The sequence below is a fragment of the Mauremys reevesii genome, linkage group 4, assembly GCF_016161935.1.
Source record: "Mauremys reevesii isolate NIE-2019 linkage group 4, ASM1616193v1, whole genome shotgun sequence".
Taxonomy (NCBI): Eukaryota; Metazoa; Chordata; order Testudines; family Geoemydidae; genus Mauremys; species Mauremys reevesii.
The window spans coordinates 103,437,166-103,457,555 of NC_052626.1; the positions used below are offsets into that span (position 1 = coordinate 103,437,166).

Sequence of the window (20,390 nt, forward strand, 5' to 3'; positions counted from 1 at the left end):
TACACCCTCAAAAGTTTCCAACCTGTTTTCCAATCTCTCTGTCTGTTGCCTGCCTGTCTGGGCCCGATCCTTTTTTCTCGCTGAGCCGTCCCTATCCTAGGCACAACTTGTGCCACTACCAGTTTAGCTAGGAGGGTGGGCTTCACAACTAGCCCCCACCCTTCTGGTCTTTTCCCTAAAACATTTTTACTCCCAAACTACTCGAGTCCTCCCTAGTAAGGCTTGCCACCTGGGCAAAAATACATGGCCATTGGGTAAAGGCCATTTACTTAACACATAATCCAAACCCCTTTGGGGGTCTACCCAGAGACCCACCCATTTGTCTGCTGACACTTAAACAGAAAAGAAAAGTACACAGAGAGCAAAGAAAATTACAGTCTAAGCCAGATCTTTCCACTTCTATTACATTGTCCGTTACAGGGGGGCGGGACAGTAAAATCTCAGGACAACCTCAGAGCTTCATCGCACACATGGCTTCCACCCTGAGGAATTACGAACGAGAAGTTCAGTTCCGCTCACACACCCAACGCCCAAATGAACAGAGCAGAAAAACAACAGTAACCGGTTAAACAAAACAGAACAAAACTAAATAGTGCACCAAAACCAAATAGTGTTTCCTTATTCTATTAGAGCTCACCTTTAATCATGCAATCCTTATCATATAACACCAACAATACCAAACAAAGTAAACACAAAATAACAAGGGTAAAACAGATAGATGGTGTAAATTCTGCAGGGCTCCCCCATTATTAAGTGCTCACCAAACTGTGACAAATTCCTGTTACTAATTTATTCCTCATGTCAGGTGATCAGACTGACAGAGCATATAATCAAATTTTAAAGCTTCATTAAAAATAATAAAACAACAATGGAGAGTATTGGGAATGCTCCCACCTCACACAGGAAAAACATGAATGCCCCAAGCCTTAAACCACTTTAATACTCACACATGTCTCACTGGGAAGTTAAGCTTTGCAAATATAATTCCAATTCTGTAACTTGTACTGCCTTTGGTTTGCCTGTCTCTATTTTCCACAAGCAGCTGGGGCTGAAAGCAGTTTTCCTTTGCACTTAGCATAGTCCGCACTGATTCTCGACCTTGAACACAAAACAACTTCTCCTATCTCTGGGTGAAGCCGAATTTCAAATTAACCCATTCCTAGACAAATTCCTCACACTGTGTCAGAGGTTTTTCTTTGTGATTAAAGCTCCACTGAGATATATGATCTTATCTAGATTGAAGGTACCTTCTAATGGGCATTATTCAGATGGCTTTTCACGCATGTACAGATTCCAATCATTTAAATACCTGCAGGTTTTAGGACCATAATGTACGTACATGTAATATGCTGGGGTACCCTTAGGGGGTGAGGTGGAATATTTAGACAGTCCCTTATCCATTTTCTACTAAGGAGATGATCAGACTGTCAGTAGCCCACACGGAAGGGAAAGGGGAGGGAAGATGGGTTCACACACCCCTAGACCCAGGCAGCTTCCTCGCCGGACTATGCCAGGCTGAGTCAGCCCACCGTGGGTCGGATCTCCTAAAGATCCCCTAGTTACCGGGCTAGCCCAGTAACAGCCACTCACACTGGTGTACACACACACACACCAAGGCCTCTTTTTCTTCCTTTTTCTCTTTTTTAACCTTTTTTTTTTTTAACCACGATGCATCTTTACCTGGTCCGGACCAATACCATGAGGCGGTATGACAACCCCTCTTGAGGCCGTAAAAACCCCTCAGCACCGGTGCATTCTAATGCATTTACCTATGCATTACCTTATGCATTACCTTATGCATTTCCTTGGCCAACTCAGCAGTTCCCAGTACTGCTATAAACTAACCTTATTGGGGCCTCTCCCCAATACCACTTTGCATCTGATCCTGCCGCACAGTCAATAAGTTCAGATGGCGTGATCCCAACAGAGACAGACGTCCTCACGGAAAGTCCTCCTCCGATACCCCAATAGAGATTTCAAAAGGTCTCATACCTCTCATGTGGCGCCATGGGGTTTGAAGGGGAATGATCCGTAGTAGTTGTCTGTGGGTCTGTGGGCGTTGCCATCCCGGACGAGCCCCCAAATTGTCGAAGAAAAACTCAGTTCTCGCTTTTTGTTTGGGTGCAGCAAAATCAAATACTTTATTATTTCTCCAGTAATTACAATGGAGGGAGAGAGTGCCATAGGACACAGGGTCCTGGACAGGTCTCTCAACTGGTAAACAATTACATCAAGCCTTTATACCTTTGTTACAGACAAGCTTTAGACAATCATGGAGACAGTAAAAAGCAACAAATACATTTTGTTTATACATAAGCTTTTCTGCTATCTTACTAGAAAAAGCAAGACTGCACATTGCAAGGTCGTAATACTTTCACACAGTTCACTCTGTCTTACATTATCTTGCTTCTACAAATCTCACGTCATAAGGGTCACAGTATGGCCTGACTCTTGCTAACTGACTAACATGCATTAAAATCCCCTTCAAATCCTTATTAATTCTTTCCTTGCTTCCACATCTGTAAACAAACGTAACAGAGGTTACCTCGCTCACCGAGGAACCTAGCTTTCAAAGCCTCCCGGATGCACAGCGCTTCCCGCTGGGCTCTTCTAATCACACGACTGTCTGGCTGAGCGTAATCAGCAGTCAGGCGATTTGCCTCAATCTCCCATCCCGCTATAAAGGTCTCCCCCTTGCTCTCACAGAGATTGTGGAGCACACAGCAAGCTGCAATAACAATGGGATATTGGTTTCGCTGAGATCTGAGCGAGTCAGTAAGCTCCTCCATCTCCCCTTGAGATGTCTGAAAGCACACTCCACCACCATTCTGCACTTGCTCAGCCGGTAGTTGAAGAGTTCCTTGTCACTGTCCAAGGCGCCTGTATAGGGCTTCATGAGCCAGGGCATTAGCGGGTAGGCTGGGTCCCCGAGGATCACTATAGCGGGTAGGCTGGGTCCCCCGAGGATCACATCTGCACATCCCCAACAGTTATTTTGTGGTCCGGGAAGAAAGTTCCTTCCTGCAGGCGTCTAAACAGACCAGAGTTCCTGAACACACGCGCGTCATGAACCTTGCCCGGCCATCCGACGTTGATGTTGGTAAAACGTCCCCTATGGTCCACCAGTGCTTGCAGCACCATTGAAAAGTAGCCCTTTCTGTTAATATACTGGCTGGCCTGGTGGTCCGGTCCCAGGATAGGAATGTGAGTACCATCTATAGCCCCACCACAGTTTGGGAATCCCATCGCGGCGAAGCCATCTATGACGACCTGGACGTTTCCCAAGGTTTCCCCTTGAGAGCAGTAGCTCAATGATTGCGTGGGCTACTTGCATCACAGTAACCCCCACGGTAGATTTGCCCAAGCCAAAGTGGTTCGCTACTGACCAGTAGCTGTCTGGCGTTGCAAGTTTCCAGAGGGCTATGGCCACTCGCTTCTGCACAGTGAGGGCTGCTCGCATCCGGGTGTCCTTGCGCTTCAGGGCAGGGGACAGCAACTCACAGAGTTCAAGGAAAGTGCCCTTACGCATGCGAAAGTTTCGCAGCCACTGTGATTCATCCCAGACCTGCAGCACTATGTGGTCCCACCAGTCTGTACTTGTTTCCCGGGCCCAGAACCTCTGTTCCTGAGCATGAACATGACCCATTGCCACCATGATGTCCACGGCACAGGGTCCCGTGCTTTGTGAGAGGTCTGTGCCACTCTCACACTTCATGTCCTCACTGCGCTGCCAGAGCCGCCTCCGCCCGATTTCTCAGCAGCTGACTGTGGAAGAGGTGGACGATCAGGTGCGAGGAGTTGACAACAGCCATAACTGCAGCGATGATCGCAGCGGGCTCCATGCTCGCAGTGCTGTGGTGTCCGCGCTGTCACTGACCAGAAAAGTGCGCGAACTGATTTCCTGCCAGCGCTTTCAGGGAGGGAGGGCGGGAATGACGGTTGAATGATGACAGTTACCCAAAAGCACTCTCGACACATTTTTTCCCCCAGCAGGCACTGGGGGCTCGACCCAGAATTCCAATGGGCAGCGGGGACTGCGGGAACTGTGGGATAGCTGCCCACAGTGCACCGCTTCCAATGTCAACGCTTGCCCCGTTAGTGTGGACTCACAAAGTCAAATTACTGTCCTTAGTGTGGATACACACGTTCGACTTTGTAAGGTCGATTCCACAAATTCGAGTTAAGTTAAATCAAACTACTCTGGTAGTGTAGACATACCCTTATTTGTTGTTTGTCCTATTTCTGAAATATTTTTCATTGAGGCCAATCACTTTTTCTTTATATGTAGTTTAAACTTCAAGTTTTTTCTGTTGTATTATCGTTGGTTAAGTGCTTCACTTGAGCCAAACTTGGGTGTGATTTTCTTACTCTTCTTTAACCATTTCTCACTCCAGCCAAGTGCCTCTCCCCTCTCAACTTCTAAATATACTTTATTGTGAGTTAAATAGCATTCATGGGGGAGGCTGCTAGATCACCTGCATTGGTGGCCAGAACTTCTGCTCTTTCACTAGTCATTTCTGCTTGTTCAAGAGTGACTTAAGCAAAACTTTCATCTTGTTAGAGACTGACATTTCCCATTATAGAAATACCATTTACAGGTAAGAGAGAAATCTATTTAAATTTGAAAACTATGCACAGTACGTTTTTTACTTAGAAAGATATTCTTAATTTGAATGATGTCCCTGTGGGTACTCCACTTCAGGTGTCTGTGCACCCCTGTGCTGTTGATCAGAGAATTTCAGCAGCAGTATCCATCTGGATTGTGCGTGCGCCGTGGTTGTCTTGCAGCACCATTGGCACCTCATCTATTGTATGTGCGACTCGACACCCTCAGTTCCTTCTCAATTGGTCCCAGCCTGAGCTGGAAACCTAGAAAAACTAGTTCAAAATAGTTTTAAGTTTCATAGTATAGTTAGTAGTAGTTTAGCTAGTCTTCATTAGTCTTAGTTACTTAATTTTTTTCTTTTTCTTTCCTCAGAGCAGGAAACATTCAACCACACTCAACAATGCCTGGTTCTCCGGGTTTTAAAAGATGTGGCGCCTTCTGAGACGCTATCCCTGCCTGACAGTCATTCCCTCTGTGTCCATTGCCTTGGTGAGTCACACATCTCCCAGAAGTGCACTCAGTGCAGTACTTTGAAGGCCAGAGCTAGACAGGATCAAGACTTCCATCTGAAGCTCATCTGACTGGCCTCTGACTGGCCAAAAGACTCCCAGGTACATCACCCTCAGTGAAGGATAAGGCTCATTCCTCAAAAAGATCGAGGAAAAGAGCTATGACCTCACTGCAAAGACTAAAAATAAATGGTCTCCTGCTAGGTCGCTGTCCTCAGTGCCAACCGCATTGCGGGTAAGCACCTTTGAGGCACCAGGCACCTCTGGCACCATCCACACTGGGACCCCATTAGAAAGAGAAGAAGTCAAGGCACACATCTAAACCTTCCTCCTCCTCCTCTATGGCACCAACAACACCGGTGAAATACACAGTGCCAAAACCCTCACCAATGGCTGTGCCACCACCACTAGTGCCGACAACTTCCTTGGCACTGACAGAGAGGGTGAAGATGGCATAGTCCACACTGAGCAAGTCAGGTCAGAAACCATCGGGACTGTCCATGGCACCTTCTAAAATACTGACATCGGTAACAAAATTGATGGCACTACATCAGTTTCTACACCAGAAAGACATCATGGTATCCTCAGTACCGCTCTTGCTGCTCTTCAGCACCGATGGCTCCCCAGAGCATACAGCACCGGAGCCTCACCCACTGCCCCTCCATGCTCTAGCAATGAGGATGATAAACAGGAAGAGGTTGCTTTTGCTTTGCACCACTCTTCACCTGTCAAAAACAGACCACCTTTGGGACCCATGAAATCAAGGGCTCAATATGGGCAAGACATTCAGCCTTAGTACGGACAGCCATGGATGTGCCCACCCATGCCTTTTCCCATGCAGTGGTCACCCTGAGACCCATGGGCAACATACAGGACACATTACAACTGACCTCCAACCCCTCTTAGAGGAGAGATAAGATTGCCACCACCGTGCTGCATACCGGAGACCTCTGATGTCCCTGAGGAAATGGGGGATGAGAAAGAGGAGGGCACAGAGCAGGACATGATCTCACCTGCACATAACTCCTCATCACCAGACAAAACCATAATGCTCCCATCACTGCCGATGATTTTAACCAGTTCCAAAAACTGTTTAAAAGGGTGGCGCAGAGTCAGGAGATCCCTGTGTCTGACACACAGCACAAACTCCTCCAGATTCTCCAGACCTCTTAAACCTCTAAAATTGCGCTACCCATAAATGACGCCCTGATGAAGCCAGGAGAGACTGTTTGGCAAACACCAGCTACTGTCCCACCAACATGTAAGAGGGTGGACAGGAAGTATTACATGCCTGCCAAGGATATAAACTTCCTTTCCTCCTCCTCCCACCCCCCACCCCCAATTTCCTGGTAATAGAGGCCTCAAACCAACACGGCAAACAGCCACAGTATAGATCTAGTATCAGAGGGGTAGGCGTGTTAATCTGAATCTGTAAAAGCAGCAAAGAGTCCTGTGGCTCCAAAACATCTGTTAGTCTATAAGGTGCCACAGGACTCTTTGCTGCTAGTATACATCTACTCCACAGATAAGGACTGGAAGAGGCAAAAGGTCTACTCTTCTGAGACCTTACAGTTCTGTGTGGCAAACTACAGCATGCTCCTGGCCAAATATGACTATGACAGTTATGGCAAACTGAATTATTTTATTAATGACCTTCCAGAGGAGAGGCGGGAACAGTTCAAAGGTTTACTCCCCTAGGGACAACTTGTCGCCAGAACTGCACTACAGGTGTCCCTTCATGTGGCAGATATGGTGGCAAGAACAGCCAAAGCTGTTGTAATGCGCAGGGCATCCTGCCTGCAATCATCAGTAAGGCTGCAAGTCTGTCACAGAGGTCACAGAAGTCACAGATTCCATGACCTCTGTGACTTCTGCAGCGGCCAGCAGCAGCAGTTTGGGTGTGTGGGAAGGGGCTCAGGGCTAGGGGCAGGGAGTTGGTGGGTGGGTGGGGCGCTTACCTCAGGGTGGGGGGCTCCTTGGCTCCCACTGGCATGGCCCTGAAGCTCCTAGGCGGAGGAGGGGCCAGGGGGCTCCACGTGCTGCCTGCAGGCCCCGCCCCCCACAGCTTATGTTGGCTGTGGTTCCTGGCCAATGGGACCTGCGCAACTGGGGCATGTGGCGGGAGCAGTGCGTGGAGCCCAGGAGTCACTCAGGGCTCAGAATTGGATACACTGTTAAGTTTCACAGTGCTATCCTCGATCACTCAAGCAACTCTGAAGCTCCTTTGATCCACAGTGGGGCATTGCTCTACAGTTACCTGAAGTGGAGCACCCATACAGACATCATGCGAAGAAGAGACAGTTACTCACCTTGTGCAGTAACTGAGGTTCTTCAAGATGTGTGTCCCTGTGGGTACTCCACTACCCACCATCCTCCCCTCACCCTGTACTTTGGAGTTTGCATTAGGGACTCTACGGTAGAGCAGGAACTGAGGGGGTTGGGTCACATGCATGATAGATGAGGCACCAACAGTGCCGTGAGACAACCACTCTGCATGAGCGACCCAGACGGACACTGCTGCTGAAATTCTCTGATCAATGGTGCAGGAGTGCACTGATACATAAAGTGGAGCACCCACAGTGGGACACATCTCGAAGAACCTCAGTTATTGCACAAGGTGAGTAACCTTGTCTTCACTCACGTGTGTTGGAATATTTATGCACTGCCGTATTTTTCCAGGGACTGATACTGTCTGACTGATGCTCTGCCAGGGTAATGTTAGGTCCCCATAACTGCCTATGCTTCCTCCCCTTGCCACAAGTATTGCTTCAACCAGCCTGCCTATGAGCCCTTCCAGAGACAGAGTTAGAGCACCATAATTATTGTATTACGGGAGTTGTGAGAAGGCTATTTTCTTCTTCGAGTGACTGCTCATGTGTATTCCACAATAGGTGTGTGTGCTCGCCATGTGCACTGGTGCCGGAAGTTTTTCCCCTAGCAGTACCCATAGGGGAGTGCCTCTATGACCCTTGGAGTGGCGCCTCCATGGCGCGGTATAAGGGGCGCTGTGTGCTCCCCCCACCCTCAGTTCCTTCTTGCTGCCAATGAAGGTGCTTGCGAACTGCTCTGCTCCAGCTTGTCTGCAGCTTTCCTCTAGAACTGTTGTTCGTTGGGCACCGGGTACCGCATTGTCGGCGCGCGGTGACCCCTCGGTGCTACCTACCAGTCGGCACAGCTTCCAATCCTTGGGACACTCCAAGAAGGCTAAGAAGAAACCTTCCCTGCTGCAGCCCCAGAGCAGACTGTGGGAGAGGCTAGACGCATGTTGGGCAGTCCTTGGTCCCCATTGGCCTCCAGGCCTCCGACTCAGGTCAAGCAGAGTAGTGTGGCCTATTCGGAGCAGGCTTCCCTGACTGTCTGGATACCCACCACGCCTGAGGACCTGCAAATGGCCTGGGACCTTATGTCCTGCTGGTGCCAGGGGTACCACTAACGCTGGCTCCCTGGTCCAGAGGCAAGCCACTGTTGGGATTTCCACAGTGGCCCCCCTGCTCGGTACCGTTTGCGGTCGAGGGAATGTTTCTGACGCTGTTTGCTGCTCAGCGCACTGCCCGGTGCGGTAGTCCATGCCAGTCACCTTCGACCCCTACCAGGTTGTCTGGCTGGGTTCCGACTAACAGGAGCTCCAGGCACCGCTCCGCTCGAGACCAAGACTGATGGCACCAAAAGTCCTTGTCTCTGAGGGGCTATTGTAACCAGTTGTGACATGAACATTGACACCGTTCCTCTTCTTCGTCTCACTTCAGGACCCTGCTGCAGTACCACTCCTGCAGTCCCGGGCGTCGATTGCTGGCACCTCGCCGTCGCGGATCCTCCCACCGGAGCTGATTGCGGAGCAGTTGCTACCATTGGCACCGTTCCTGATGCTGCCGCTCATCCCAGTCTAGGGACAGCCGCAGATCGTACGCCAGCCCGGCTTCCCTTTGTAGCCGTCGATCGATGGGACAGGCCAGTGAGGCTGAACAGCCTGCTCCGCTGGTGCCACAGCAGTGGCACCGGGCTCCTTGGCCGGCACCGTGGTATCAATGGGCCCCATGGCCCCCGATGCTGCCCCTGCGGCTGCAGAAGGTTCAACAGGAGGTGTATATCAACAAAGGGCATCGACTTCGCATCCAGTGCCTAATTTCTTAGTGACAGACGCAGTCCAGTGACGTGGCATGCAACAACAGCCCTGAAACACAACTCATGATAAGGACTGGAAAAAACTTGAGCAGTTTTGGAAATAAGGCTTACTCCTTGGCTACTCCTCACCTCTGCATAGCCAACTATGCAATATTACTAACAAAATAAAACTATACAAACTACACAAAAATGTTCAAATTGATTAATTTATTGCCAAGAAAAAGGGAGAACAATTCACAGCACTTGATTCTGAGGACAGGGCTGCAACATCTCCGTTGACGGTGGGTGCAATGAGAAGTTCATGGCTCTCTCTTTCTGGCTTCTCCAAAGAGGTGCAATTCATGGTGGAAGACTTGCCAGCCCAAATTATTCGCCAAAAGGACAGACGACTCACTCCACTCACTCACGGACTCATGAGCGATTCTCCGATCCTTGGGAACCTATAACCCCAAACCGAAGAGGGAACAGAGGAATTACTTTACATCCCAGCGATACCACTGGCCAATGTATTCACAACAACAGCGGTGATTTGACTCACAGGGTCACAGACACAGGCCCTGAGGGGACAACAATCTGCTTCTCAAGCTGTATCCCAACCATCAACTTCCCCTAATAAGAACTCTGGTGGATGGAGACCAATGCTCAACCTCCGATAATTCAACAGGTTTATCAGAAACACAATGATTCAAGATGGTCACACTATAAGCGACTGCCTGCTAAAAGCATCAACCCAGCAGACAGCATTGCAAGCCACTGAAGAGGTGGTAACCCTCTTCATGAATCTGGGCTTACTAATAAATACCGAGAAGCCCACTCTAACAACAGTGCAAGAGCTGGACTTCATTGGGGCCCACCTCAACTCTCTATAGCCTCACTACCGAGACAATGTTCTTTCATTCTCACCAGCCTCATACTCACTTTGTGAAATAGCCCACAGGAATCTGCCAGGACTTGCCCCCAACTCCATGACCACGTGGCAGCCACAACAGTTGCTGTCAGACACACCAGATTAAACATTGTTTGCCTACAAGGAAGGCTACTTATCAACTTTGTTCCATACAGGCACAGCATAAACAAGCACCTCACGATATCAGGCAAAATAAAGGACCCCTTTCTCTGGTGGGCAAAACTGACCAATGTATGCATGGGGGCATCCTTCATTGAGACCACAAATGCCTCACTCCTGGGATGTGGAGTACACCTGCACCCACATTCTGTATAGGGCTGCTGGTCTCCTGCAGAATCCCTTTGACATATAACCCTATTGGAACTTTAAGCTGTCCGCAACGCTTGCTCCCAATTCCTGCCATTCATCAAGGACAAGGCTATTTGAAGCCTCAGCTTGTATGTATTATATATACAGACAAGGGGGAGCACACTCACAGTACCTCTGTGCAAGCCATAAAACCCTGACTATGGTGTGTCAGCCTCAATATCCACACCACCACAGCAGATACCCTCAGCAGACAAATTTCTCAGGACCGCGAAGGGAGCTCGACATGTATTTCAGTACTCCTACATGTATTTGAACACCGGGTGTTCCCCTCAGTAGACCTTTTTTTAACTGCACAAAATACCAAACACCCTCGTTTTTGTTCTGGTGCAGGTCTCGGTGTGCAGTCGTTAGATGATGCATTCCTCCTAGAGTGGAACGCTCCCCTTCTCTATGCCTTCCCTCCGATTCCTCTCTTGAACCGAGTGATCCACAAGATCAGGCTTGATGGGCCACAGTAATTCTACTATCATGGTCTCGCCAAACCATGGTATCCTTACCCCTCAGTATGACCGTGCATCTATGAATCATACTCTCACTTTGTCTCACCCGCTGTCCCAGGACTCAGGCTGTGTCCTGCATCCACAGAAACTCCGTCTCAGAGCATGGCTCCTCCATGGCTCACAGAACCTGAGCTGACCTGTTCAGAGGAGGTACAAAATATAGTTACACAGTGGAACAGAAATGAACTGTTCTCATACACCCTGAAGGGGAGATGAGTTAAGGTCTGGTGCCAACTAAAATGGATGATTTCCATCCCAGGGACATTACCCTTTATACTGCATTTCCTATTAGAACTCAAATGGTCAGACCTACACATGAGCTCAATAAAAGTCAATCTACCTACCATCACAACATTCCACTCCAAGGTGGATTGCCATCCTGTCTTTACCTATCTACTGGCCCAATGCTTCCTCAGAAGACTCAATAATGCCTACCCTGAACTGTCATAGAATTGGAAGGGACCTCAGGAGGTCATCTAGTCCAACCCCCTGCTCAAAGTAGGACTAATCCCCAGGTAGATTTTTACTCCAGTTCCCTAAATGGCCCCCTCAAGGATTGAACTCACAACCATGGGTTTAACAGGCCAATGCTCAAACCATTGAGCTATCCCTCCCCCCTTTGTGAGCCTACTACACCATGGGACCTGAACCTGGTCCTTCAAATCATCATCTCTTCCCCACGTGAACCCAGGATGACATAATCACTGCTACACCATTCTATGAAAGTAGCATTTCTTATAGCAATGACATCTGTCAGACGTGTGGGAGCACCGTGGGTTTTCATGGTGGAACCCCCATACATGGTCTTCTTTGAGGATAAAGCCTCCCTCAGACCACACCCCTAAACCCCACACAGATAGAACAGATTACACGTTCCATAATTTTGATGTTCGGAGAGCATTGGCTTCTTACGTTGACAGGACTAAACGATCCCATAAATCACCCAGTCTGTTGCTATCCATCACTAAATGCTCCAAAAGGAGCACCATCTCTAAACAAAGACTTTTCACGTAGATTCATAATCACACAAAACTCTGCTATCATCAGTTGAACTGCCAATCCCTCATGGGGATTCACTCACATCCCACTAGAGTCTTATCAGCCTGAAAGGCTTCCCTGCACAATGTACCTATCACGGACATTTCTAGAGTTGCTGCCTGGGTCTCAGCCCATACCTTTAGACATGGTCTATATGCCTTAGAGCAACAGGCAACATCTGATACCTCTTTCGAATGCTCTCTACCATCAGAGGTCACGACTTCGACTCCAAAGCCCCTCCTTCCATCGGAGGGCACTGCTCTGAAGTCACCTAAAGTGGAGCACCCACAGGGACAGCACTCAAAGAAGAAGAGAAGGTTACTCACCTTATGCAGTAGCTGGGGTTCTTTGAGATGTGTGTCCCTGTGGGTGCTCCACTACCTTCCCTTCTCCCCTCTATTTCAGAGTTTCTTTATTAGTCTCTGCAGTGGAGAAGGAACTGAGTGGGAGTTGGTTGCACAGTGTCGGTTAACTGCCTGCAGCAGCATGAGGCAGGGACCAAGCATATGCAATTCAACCGGCACAGCTACTAAAAGTCTCTGACTATGAGCACAGGGGAGCACGAACACCTAAAGTGAAGCACCCACAGGGACACACATGTCGAAGAACCCCAGTTACTGCACAAGGTGAGTAACCTTCTCTTCTCATGGACAACACTGCCTTGATGTTTTTACATCAACAGGCAAGGTGAGACCGACTCCTCTGCCCTCTGCCAGGAAGCCCTCAGGCTGTGGGACTTCTGTATAGCCCACAACATTTGCCTACAGGCCTACCACCTCCTGGGCGTCTGGAACTCGTGGGCAGATCGCCTGAGCATAGACTTCTCCTCTCAGCACTAGTGGTCTCTACACCCAGAGGTGGTGCACAGACTTTTCCAAGAGTGGGGAACTCTCCAGGTGGACCTGTTCGCGACTCGGCAGAACCGCCAGTGTCCCCGGTTCTGCTCTGGGGTGGGGGGGCTGGGAATGGGTGCTATCTCCGATGCCTTCCTTCTATCCTGATCAGGCCAACTTCTCTATGCCTTCCCCCCGATCCCACTGATTGGCAAGGTCCTGGAAAAGATAAAGACGGACAGGGCATGGATCCTCCTTATTGCCCTGGCGTGGCCCAGGCAACATTGGTACGGGGCCCTCACGAGCCTGGCAGTTGCCCCACCATGGCCATTACCATCATGCCTGGACCTGCTCTCCCAGGACCAGGGCTGCTGCCTCCACCCCAACCTAGCGGCACTCCACCTCACGGCGTGGCTGCTCAATGGTTAGGCTGGGAGGAGAGGACATGCTTGGAAGGGGTTCAGTGCATCCTCTTGGAAAGCAGGTGACCCTGCACGCTTCGAGCCTACTTGGCAAAGTGGTCTCAGTTCTCCCAGTGGGCAGCTCAGTGGGGCGTTTCACCTGTGGCTGCCCCGATCCAGCTCATTTTAGACTACCTCCTTCATCTCAGAGCCCAAGGCCTAGCGCCCTCGTCTGTCAAGGTGCACTTGGCGGCCATATCGGCCTTCCACCAGCTGGTGCCAGGGGCACACAGTATTCTCCCATGCTTTGACTGACAAGTTCCTTAAGGGTTTGGATCATCTCTTCCCGTACGTTAGGCCCCCAGTCCTGCAGTGGGACCTGAACTTGGAGCTGGCCCGGTTGACGGGTCCCCCTTTTGAGCCACTAGCTACATGCTCTGTCTTGATTTGATATAGTTTGACTGATTTGAGTGTTAGGGTTGCCTGAAAATTTAAACCAAAGAGATTACATGCATTTTTTGACAATACTGGTTATAGAGTTACAGTTTATTTTCTTCTTTTCAAATCAGTAAATCTGCTAGTGAAAAATTAGAGTGGGGGGAGAGAAAATTTTGTTAGACTAGTGGGAAATCAAAATGTAATATGTCCCTTAATAGCTCAGTCGTTTCAACTAAATAAATATTATTTATTTCCAGACCTATGATGATATCACTTTTAAGGCTGGTGCTGAAGCAAGAAACCAAACAAACTAGCCTGGGTAGTTTTAGCATAGTTAAAAAAATGCAAGAGAAATAATTGATTTAGGAACCTACCAGTGTAGGAACCAATAACAAGAAAAAGAAGAATTTGAAGGAATTATGTTTCTCTTTTTAATTATATTGCCAAAACTTATTTTTAATATTTTCTCCGATAGTACAAATAACACATTTTAAAAGTTCCCCAAAAAGCAAACTTAAAGTAATTATTTTAAGTAGGCAAATCTAATCATGAATTAAAATATAGTTTGTCACCTACAGTAAATTAAATGGGATTTAATGTACTTGTTTTTCTTCTCTTTAGCTGAATGGCTTGGAATGTCTGGTGTTATCTCGCTCACTGTTTTGGGACTTCTTTTAGATTCTGTAAGCTTTAGTCCAGGGGTTGATGAATTTATCTTTAGGTGAGTATTTACTTCCATTTTAAATTAACTGTTTTATGTCCTTCAAGATATTCCTTGTTGCTACTTATGTGTCAGGAGAGGGAACTGTGTTTATAATCAGACTAATCTGATCAATAATGGAACATACAAATGGTCCCTGGATTAGATGCTCTTCCAGTGGAGTGGTTCATTCATAATTAAAAAACAAACAAACTAGCGTTCTGGTTAAAACACAGAGAAAAGTTGCCTTAATTCCTTCTGGCTTTGTGGAAGGAGCGTACCTTGAGGTTCTTCTTCGAGGAGGGTCCCTAGGGGTGCTTCACTTTAGGTGTTCATGTGCCCCTGTGTGTGTAATCAGAGATTTGTAGTATCAGTGCCTGTTTGGGTTGCACATGCACAGTCCCCATTGGTGCTGCCTCAGGTGGTTATCTGGCACTGTGAGACCAACCCCCTCTCAGTTCCTTTTCTACCGCCTTTGGCTTGAGTCGGAGCATCTAGTAGCACCTCTGTGCCTAGTCTTATTACCATAGTTTTCACTAGTTAGATTTAATTCTTGCTCTTTATAGTTAATTCTTTTCTCCTCTTCTTTCCCATTAAATTTATTTTGTTTCTCAAAAAAATTGTTTTTTCATCAGACCAGAAGTTTAGGTTTCTGTTGTTAACTGTTAGAGTAGGCTATTAGTTTTTCCCCTTACAGGGGGAAACACTCCTCTGAGAGGCATCACCGGTTCCCTGGGTTTTAAATGCTGCCTCACCTGCAGACTTTCAGTACCTGTGTCTGACAGGCACTTGCAGTGTGTTCACTGCCTCGGTGAGACACACATACCTCAAAAATGCTCACAGTGCCACAACCTAAAAACCTGGATCAGGAAAGCAAGAGACCTACAATTTTAAATTCCGCCTAACGGAGAAGTCTCTCCGGCTGGCATCTGACCCTGAAGCATAGATAGACCCCCACCTGTCAGCAATCCTTTCTCCATGGCTCAGACTAAAGATCATCCCTCTAAGAAGGTGGCAAAAAGTGGGCCAGAACTTCTCTGCCTCGGGAATCTGCCAAAAAATGGTGTTCCTCAAACTAGCAAACCCCATTGGTACCGAGCGCACCGGCCTTCTCCATGGCTGAAGTAGTGGGACCCTCCAGTACCGTGGGTACCAAAAGATCAAAAGACTCCAAGCAGGCTCATTCTGACACGGGCAGTAAGGGAAAACCGAAACCCCATGCTTTAGTGCCGACAGAGCTAATTAGACACCTGGCGCTGAGCGGCTCGGCACCGCTGCAGATCGTGGTGCAAACTTCTGTTGGTATAACGCAATCCGTGCACGCATCAACACTGTCAATCATGCTGCAACAGTCGGTACTGACTGCTACACCTTTAAAGGCACTGATGCTACTGGCACCACAGCAATTCCTGCACCAGAAGGACCTAATGATCACCTCGATGCCAGAATTTCCTATTCTGAGCACCGATGTCACTCAGGCATGTTTGGTACCGAGCCACCTCACCACTCTACCTCGATCTGCTCCCCCATTCTCAAGTGATGAGGATGAGGACGAAGGGGAAATATAATCTTCACACCATTCTTCTCCCATCTGCATGCCTACCAGACCAAATCAACCACCACAAAGGGGATATCATACTGAACCCAAAGATTGACTCTGGTATGGGCACCTTTTCCACTACACTGGACTTATTGGAGCCAATGGGTGGAATACCCCTCACAACACCACAAATCTCCCAGCCCACCCAGGTTGAGCGTGTGTCATTCACCCTTACCTTTGGTGCTGGGACCATCTGAGCTTCCAGAAGAGGTGACTGAAGAAACGGATGAGATCTCTGAGCAGGAGATGGCACAAGCAGCCCACTTTTCATCATCTTCCCCCAACAACACTATCATGCCCCACCTTCCAATACGGGAGATGATTTCAAACAATTTCAAGACCTTGACAAGAGAGTTGCGAGCTAATTGGACGTTTCAGTGGAAGAAGTCCAGGAAGCACAACATAAACTCCTAGACAGCTTGCAGACATCGTGTTCCAAAATCGTTCTACCCATAAATGACCCAATTATGGAATCATCAGTAAAGTCAATTTGACAGACCTCAGCAACAATCCCACCCATGTGCAAGAGGTCTGAAAAATATTATGGGCTGGCAAAGGGAATGGGGTTCCTCTTCTCACACTCCACACCAAATTCCTTGGTGGTGGATGCAGTTAACGAATGGGGCAGACAACAACACTGCAAAAACATGCCTTATAATAGAGATTGGAAGAGGCTTGACCTCTTTGTCTGTAAGGCCTACTTCTTGGCGACTCTACATGTTAGGATCACCAATTTTGAGGCATTAGTTGCCAAACATGACCATACTAATTATTCAAAGCTATCAGACTTTATTGATTTTTATTCCTGAGGAGAAAAGAGAGCAGTTCATGTCCATTATCTCGGAAGGACACCTTATAGCCAGGACAGCATTGCAGGATGCCCTGGACTCCTCAGACACAGCAGCAAAGTTTGCAACCACTGTGGTAGTGATGAGAAGGGCATCTTGATTACATTTCTCTGGGTTCCCCTGAGAGGTGCAATCGACAGTTGAAGATCTTCCATTCAAAGGGCCTAAACTCTTTGCAGCAAAAACAGATGAGTCCCTCCACACACTCAAGGGCAATGTTGAAGTCCCTGGGCATTTATACACCTAAGATCAAAAAAAGACAGGGCAGATATTATGCCTCACAGAGATTCCGGTCCATTCACTACATGCAACCGCACAGACGATATGAACAACAAGGGCGGAGATAGCCTCCACCTCAGCCTGCTACATCTCAACAACCAACCTCAAGGCAGCAATTTTGAGACTTTGTTTGAGGGCCGAGACCTGCACATCATTCAGAATCACAAGATCAGATTGGACAAGTCCAAAGTCATCCTGATAGCCCCCATATGGCCTTGACAAATGTGGTTCCCTTACCTTCTCAGAATGGTGGTGTGCCAACCACACATTCTTCCTCTTCTACCTCATCTCCTTTCTCAGGTCGCAGGCCATATCCTTCACCCAGACTTAGAAAGACTCCATCGTATGGCATGGTTAGTCCACGGCTCTGAGGACCTGAAATGACATGCTCAGAGGAAGTACAGAACATTTTATTAAATAGTCGCAGAACAACCACCTATCACATATATCTACAAATGGAGATGATACAATACCTGGTGCCAAATGAAACAGATCACAGCAATCTCTACCTCGTTACCTCTGATACTGGACTACTTGCTGGAACTTAAGAAATTGGGCCTCTCCATGAGCTCAATCATGGTATACCTCTCATCTATCACAGCATTCCACCACAAGGTGGACGACTTATCCATTTTTGTGCACCCAATCACCAAGCATTTTCTCAAAGGCCTCAGCAACATTTATACTGAAGTATGAACTACTTCTCCATTATGGGATTTTAACTTAGTCTTCCAGGGCATCACTGGACTCCTGTTTGAACTATTAGTGACGTGCTCCCTCCTCACCTTTCAATGCCTCACAGATTTTCTTGTTGCCATCGCATCCGCCATCCACTATTCATAATATTCTTCACGGCACACCCACTATTCATAATATTCTTCAAAGATAGTTACCCTAAGACCTCATTTCTAAGTTCTTACCTAAGGTCATCTCATCATTCCATCTCAACCAACCCATCCACCTACCAACATTCTACCCAAAACCTCATGAGAATAGATGGGAGTCAACACTAGATGCCCTGGACGTCTGTGGTGTGCTAGCCTTTTACACAGACAGAACAAAGACATTCGGGAAGTCTCCAAAATTATTTGTCTCAATCACTGAACAGTCAAAAGGAGATGCTATATCTAAATAAAGACTGTCCAGATGGACTTCAGAATGTTTCTAATTATGCTATCACCAATATGATCTTCAACCTCCAACGAGGATTCACACACATACCATCAGAGCTCTATCAGCTTCAACAGCATTTCTTAACCATGTCCCCTATGGACATCTGTATAGTGTCAACTTGGGCCTCAGCCCATACATTTACACATTGTGCATTAGAATATCACATATCATCTGATGCACTATTTGATCTTACTGCATTATCATCTACCATGACTTCAACTCCGAAGCCCCTTCCTTCCACCGAAGGGCACTGCTCTGAAGTCACCTAAAGTGGTGCACCCACAGGGACACTTGTCAAAGAAGAAGAGAAAGTTACTCACCCTGTGTAGTAACTGAAATTCTTTGAGATGGTTGTCCCCATGGGTGCTCCACTACTGCCGGTTCTCCCCTCTACTTTGGTGTTTCTCACTAGATGCTCTGCAGCAGAGAAGGAACAGAGAGGGGGTTGGTCGCATAGCACCAGATAACTGCTTCAGGTGGTGCAACCCAACCAAGCACTGCTACCAGAAATCTCCAATTACAAGTGCAGGGGCACATGAACACCTAAAGTGGAGCACCCACAGTGACAACCATCTCAAAGAACCTCAGATACTGCACAGGGTGAGTAACCTTCTTATTTATATCTGTAGTGAAAAAAATTTGATCTCATGTGAAAAGGCCCCTGTGAATCTCTTTAAATTCTCTCCCACAAAAATCACTTGACTATCTCTTCATTTGTCCAAGTCTAGCTTGTTCATTTATTTCAGCTTGCCACAAGGACATCACCACTCAGAGCCACATTGATCAATATATTGAAAGCAATTAAATTAAACTTTGTTCAAACAAAACATTTGTAATGCAACTTCAATTTTAATACAACTTACAAAATTTAAAAAAATGTAATTTAGAACAGAAAACGGAGTAGGTACTGTCATCTATAATTTCTTGCTTTTTTCAAAAAGTAAATATTCAGAAAATTACAGTTACCAATTTTTAAGAAGCATATAAACAATATACATGAAAAGTGGCTGTAATTTTGTATCTTATTTTTCATGTAATCCTTTCTTAGGAGACATAAATCAATTATTCTTTTAAATGAAACAGTATAACTTACCAAACCCAAAAAACAAACCCAAAAACAAACCCAAAGGGAGCACAACAGCGGCTTATCAAAACAATATGTAGGGTATCTGTACCTGTAAATCCTCCATACACCACACCACCATAGTCACTTGAGGACACCTTCCAGCTCCAAATCATCACCTCTTTTGGAAGGAGACTCACATTTCTCTCCCTCCTGATCAGGGTTTTAAATTTAGACAGCTTCCTGCCTTACACTTTAATATCCCCAGCAAGCCAGTCTGCCTAAAGACAAGGTCCAATGCTTTGCTTTTTCTCTAAGGGCTATGAATAGTATACTGTCAGCAGTTACAAGTTACCACACAGCTCTTTCTGTTGAAGCACATTTATACTTAAAAGTAAAAGCATAGGGGGATATAGTGTACTTAGATTTTCAGAAAGTGTTTGACAAGGCCCCTCACCAAAGGCTCTTAAGCAAAGTAAGCTGTCATGGGATAAGAGGGAAGGTCCTCTCATGGATTAGTAACTGGTTAAAATATAGGAAACAAAGGGTAGGAATGAATGGTCAGTTTTCAGAATGGAGAGAGGTAAATAGTGTTGCTCCCAGGGGCCATGTACTGGGACCAGTTCTATTCAACATATTCATAAATGAGCTGGAAAAAGGGGTAAACAGTGAGGAGGGAAAATTTGCTGATGATACAAAACTTCTCAAGATAGTTAATTCCCAGGCAGACTGTGAAGAGCTACAAAAGGATCTCTCAGAACTGGGTGACTGGACAACAAAATGGCAGATGAAATTCAATGTTGATAAATGCAAAGTAATGCCCATTGGAAAACATCTTAACTGTTCATATAAAATGATGGGGGTCTAAATTAGTTGTTACCACTCAAGAAAGAGATCTTAGAGTCATTGTGGATAGTTCTCTGAAAACATCCATTCAATGTGCAGCAACAGTCAAAAAAGTGAAAAGAATGTTGGGAATCATTAAGAAAGGGATAGATAATAAG

General features: G+C 47.0%; 1 protein-coding gene across 11 annotated transcripts in view; it reads left to right on the forward strand.

Annotated features, from left to right (window-relative positions):
• LOC120404838 (sodium/hydrogen exchanger 10-like) overlaps window positions 1–20,390 on the forward strand; it is a 304,962-nt gene that overhangs the window by 56,002 nt on the left and 228,570 nt on the right. For 10 of the 11 annotated variants that reach the window (XM_039537846.1, XM_039537852.1, XM_039537849.1 and 7 more), the window contains one exon: window positions 14,345–14,444. The exons of the other annotated variant lie outside the window; for it this stretch is intronic. In XM_039537846.1, the coding sequence (XP_039393780.1) occupies window positions 14,345–14,444 (100 nt within the window). The remainder of the gene's footprint in view (window positions 1–14,344; window positions 14,445–20,390) is intronic. 11 annotated transcript variants of the gene reach the window in all.